The sequence below is a fragment of the Salvelinus sp. IW2-2015 genome, linkage group LG6.1 (assembly GCF_002910315.2).
Source record: "Salvelinus sp. IW2-2015 linkage group LG6.1, ASM291031v2, whole genome shotgun sequence".
In the NCBI taxonomy this organism is placed as follows: domain Eukaryota; kingdom Metazoa; phylum Chordata; class Actinopteri; order Salmoniformes; family Salmonidae; genus Salvelinus; species Salvelinus sp. IW2-2015.
The window spans coordinates 21,240,471-21,244,118 of NC_036845.1; the positions used below are offsets into that span (position 1 = coordinate 21,240,471).

Here is a 3,648-nt window from a genome sequence, read left to right on the forward strand (position 1 = left end):
TGTAATCGCTGCCAATTTGGGCTTCAACAAAGTACTGAGTAAACGGTTTGAATACTTATGTAAATATTATATTTATGTACATATATTTTTTTTTTACATTTCTAGAAACCTGTTTTTACTTTGTAATTATAGGGTATTGTGTGTAGATTGGTGAAGGGGGGGGAAACAATTTAATCAATCTTAGAATAAGGCTGTAACTTAACCAAATGTGGAAAAAGTCAAGGAGTCTGAATACTCTCCGAAGGCATTGTAAATATTGTTTTATTTCTCTGTAATACTACTAGCCACCTAGCAATTTTATGAAAATGGCTTTCGCTAACCCAGATAGGTTCCCAATCTACCAACCTCCTAACTAGCTACCAAGAATACATCAGGACATCAATCAAGTTAGAGTAGCTAGCTTGTCTAACTATCTTAACTGGCATGCCTGCTGGCAAGGTTGGTAGACTTTCTAAAAGCAACCAATTACTAAATGTACTGAATAAGACTCACATTCCTTTCCATCTTTTACCCAGATTTGAACAGAGATGCAGAGAAGCATATTTAGTTTATTTTACAAAATTATCACCAGCTAGGAGGATACAGACAGCTCAAGAGCTGTGCCTAAGATATGCAGAAAAATAAACATATATTTTTTAATTAAGCATAAAGATTATGCCTCAGATTGCAAGAAAAAAAGCTGTTTCAGGTGTTTGAAAAATGCTAAATTCTCCAATTTATAGATGTGGGGCAAGCACCCATCCAGACCACCCCCTTCAGATTTTTGGGCGCWTGACAACCTGGTCTGGGAATTAATAGAATACCCTCATTGTATCATCCATAAATAAACTGTAGCCTAGTGAAGTGACTTCATGTTTACAACATCCTGAGTTGGAGGCGCGCCGGAGAGGACAGGGGAACTGAAAGTATAGCTGTCGCGTCAATTTATATGCTCCCATGACTTGCTATCAGCAGAAGTGCCTGTGAGTCCTGTGCGTCTGGAAAGATGGATAAGTTCAAAACGGTTCTTAAAATTGTTCAGAAACAGCAGACTAGTCTCGGGTTTGGTTTAGTTGCGTTGTTAACTGCAGGCGGGGAACAGATATTTTCGTCAGTGGTGTTCAAATGTCCTTGCAGCGGCTGGAACTTTTCCTACGGCATGGTGTTTCTCTTAGTGCCTGCTCTGGCACTGTTGGTGTTAGGTTACATCATGAGCAATAAAACATGGAAATTGTTTACAGGTTTGTGTTTACGCAAATCCAAATTTTGTCATTTTAAATATGTTTGCTCCTGTGGGGTGGTCTTCTTTCAGATCACCACGACAGCAGTAGTTGCACCTGTCAGTTGGATTGCAGTCGCTTTGCTCAATGGCAATTACTTTGAATGCGCCATGACTGGCGTCAATGCAACGGTTTTCACAAACCACCTTTGCGATGGAAAGAGTCCGCAGTGCCAGAGTGAACTTTATAAATTCCCCTGCGGGAGAGCCAACCACGTGCCCCAATCCGAAAGCAATGATGTGCTGGCAACCATCCGCGCTGAGTCGCAGGTGAGATAATATTCACACTAATAGAACCAAGTTATGGTTTGAATTATATATTTTTATCATATCTTCTTCGCCCCATTTTACTCGCTTCAATATGTTTTAGTGGGCTATCCTTGTTTTTGTCGACGGTCTGTTGGAGTGTAGGTGATTAGACTGACATATTTCTGCTAACGGTAATTGACACCGCTGGATGTGTTCTGACAGCTAAGGGAATTGTAATATATTTAAAACTGAGCCTCTGACATTATGAAGTACACATTTTGCTTTGAAGGCATTTGTTGCATCGCATTTCATTTGAAAATGCCAACATTAAAATGCCCCAAAGCAGAAGTGCCTCAAAGCATAGGCTACTTCCATTGTTATAAAATAGCAGTTATTCTTCGGTCTGACTCAGTTCCTGTATGACTTGTTGTCATTAATGTACACAACTTCCCAGTGTTTCCCCTATATTAATTTAGCAGTGACAGGCAGCCGCTGCTAAAGTGTGGCTGCCGCTCCCAAAAATATTATGTTTTTGGGGGGATGGTAAAACGTTTCAGTGTAAATTTAAAAGTATAAAACCAGATATAAAGTATGTAGAAAAGATAAGGCAGCCCCCATTGATTTTGATAGAATGTTGGAGTCACTCAAATAGCATAAGAACACGGCACAAGCTCCATTACAAAATGTGTACAATTGCAGGAAATAAGCTTTAAAACAGCAAAATTGTTTCTCTGTGGCCAAGAGGAGGGCCTCTAAAATGTATGGTAGGAGATCGCACCATTGGCCACACCTACTCCCCCCTATGCTAACTTTGCCACCGCTGCTGATAAAAATCCTAAGGGAAACACTGCTTCCAATGTGAAGAGGTGATGGAGGAATTGCTGACCAACACACACCTCTGAAAAGAATCTACCGTTCCATATACAGTATGCTTCCCTAATACATTCTCCTGCTACCAGCTATTTTTATAGATATGGTTTGAGTTTGAGCAGTACAGTATACTGTATTATAACTGTGACATTAACTCAGGCATTCCAGGTAAGGGGTTAAGCAGAATAGTTGAATATTGTGTTGAATGTATTGGTTTTGATTTCAGATCCTGGGTTGGCTACTGATTGCCTCCATCATGGTCTTCAACCTCCTACTTACCTGTGTTGCCCGGTGTAACTCCCCAGTCAGCTACCTGCAGCTGAAGTTCTGGAGGGTCTATGCCCAGCGGGAGAGCGACCTGCTGGAAAACTACACGGCAGATCACGCCGAAAAGCTTGCAGAGAGGAACCTGAAGAGCTTCTTCCAGCAGACGCTTCCAGAGCCTGTCACGACCCCATCTAACCAGGCCTGGGAGAAGATCTCGTCCCTCTACAGGTTCAGCACCAGAGACCACTACTACAGCATCCTGCACAAGTACGTGGAGAAGTGCCATGACCCTGCAGAGGCCAGGGACCACAGGATGTCATCTGTCAGGTCAGATGGTCCAGACACTGCTAATCCAGCCGTGCTCGCCTTTGTGGATGAGGGCAAGATGATGCTGTGAATGGGCATTCATATGATCATAGGAACAGCATCACTATCATGACCCTATCTGTAACCATCCTTATTTTTATCATCAAAGTCATGACTCATTATAGAGGATTGTTGTCAGCATTCTAATCTTCATCATCATCATCATCATCATTATTGCTGTGCATCAGGGGATTTTTCAGTAGAAAGACCAATTACAACTGATTAACCACTCAGTTCTTCACTTGAATAACAATACTTCCCAATTTTATATTGTTACTTGAAAGTTCACTCACTGTATCACGAGTGCTGCTTGCAGCTTTTTATTTGAAATTCTATGCTCAGAAAGGATTTTTTWAATTTTATTTATAGTTCATCATACTTTCTTTCTCTTTCTCTTCTACTTTTCTTTTCTCTTTAGTATTTTAATGCTCCTCAGACTTGACCTACATACAGGTGGTCTGTGGTATTAAACAGGAAATGCATGGTCTGGTTCTATGAAATGGGGCGGCAGGTAGCCTAGTGGTTAGAGTGTTGGGCCAGTAACTGAAAGGTTGCTAGATCGAATCCCCGAGCTGACAAGGTAAAAATCTGTAGTTCTGCCCCTGAACAAGGCAGTTAACCCACTGTTCCCTAGGCCG

At 41.5% G+C, this 3,648-nt stretch overlaps 1 protein-coding gene across 1 annotated transcript; it reads left to right on the plus strand.

Moving 5' to 3' along the window:
- The first annotated feature begins 882 nt into the window (after positions 1-882).
- On the plus strand, positions 883-3,648 carry LOC111964741 (calcium homeostasis modulator protein 6). Its single transcript, XM_023988565.2, has 2 exons — positions 883-1,528; positions 2,604-3,648. The coding sequence occupies exons 1-2, from the start codon at positions 986-988 to the stop codon at positions 3,039-3,041; spliced, it is 981 nt and encodes a 326-aa protein (XP_023844333.1). The 5' UTR covers positions 883-985; the 3' UTR covers positions 3,042-3,648.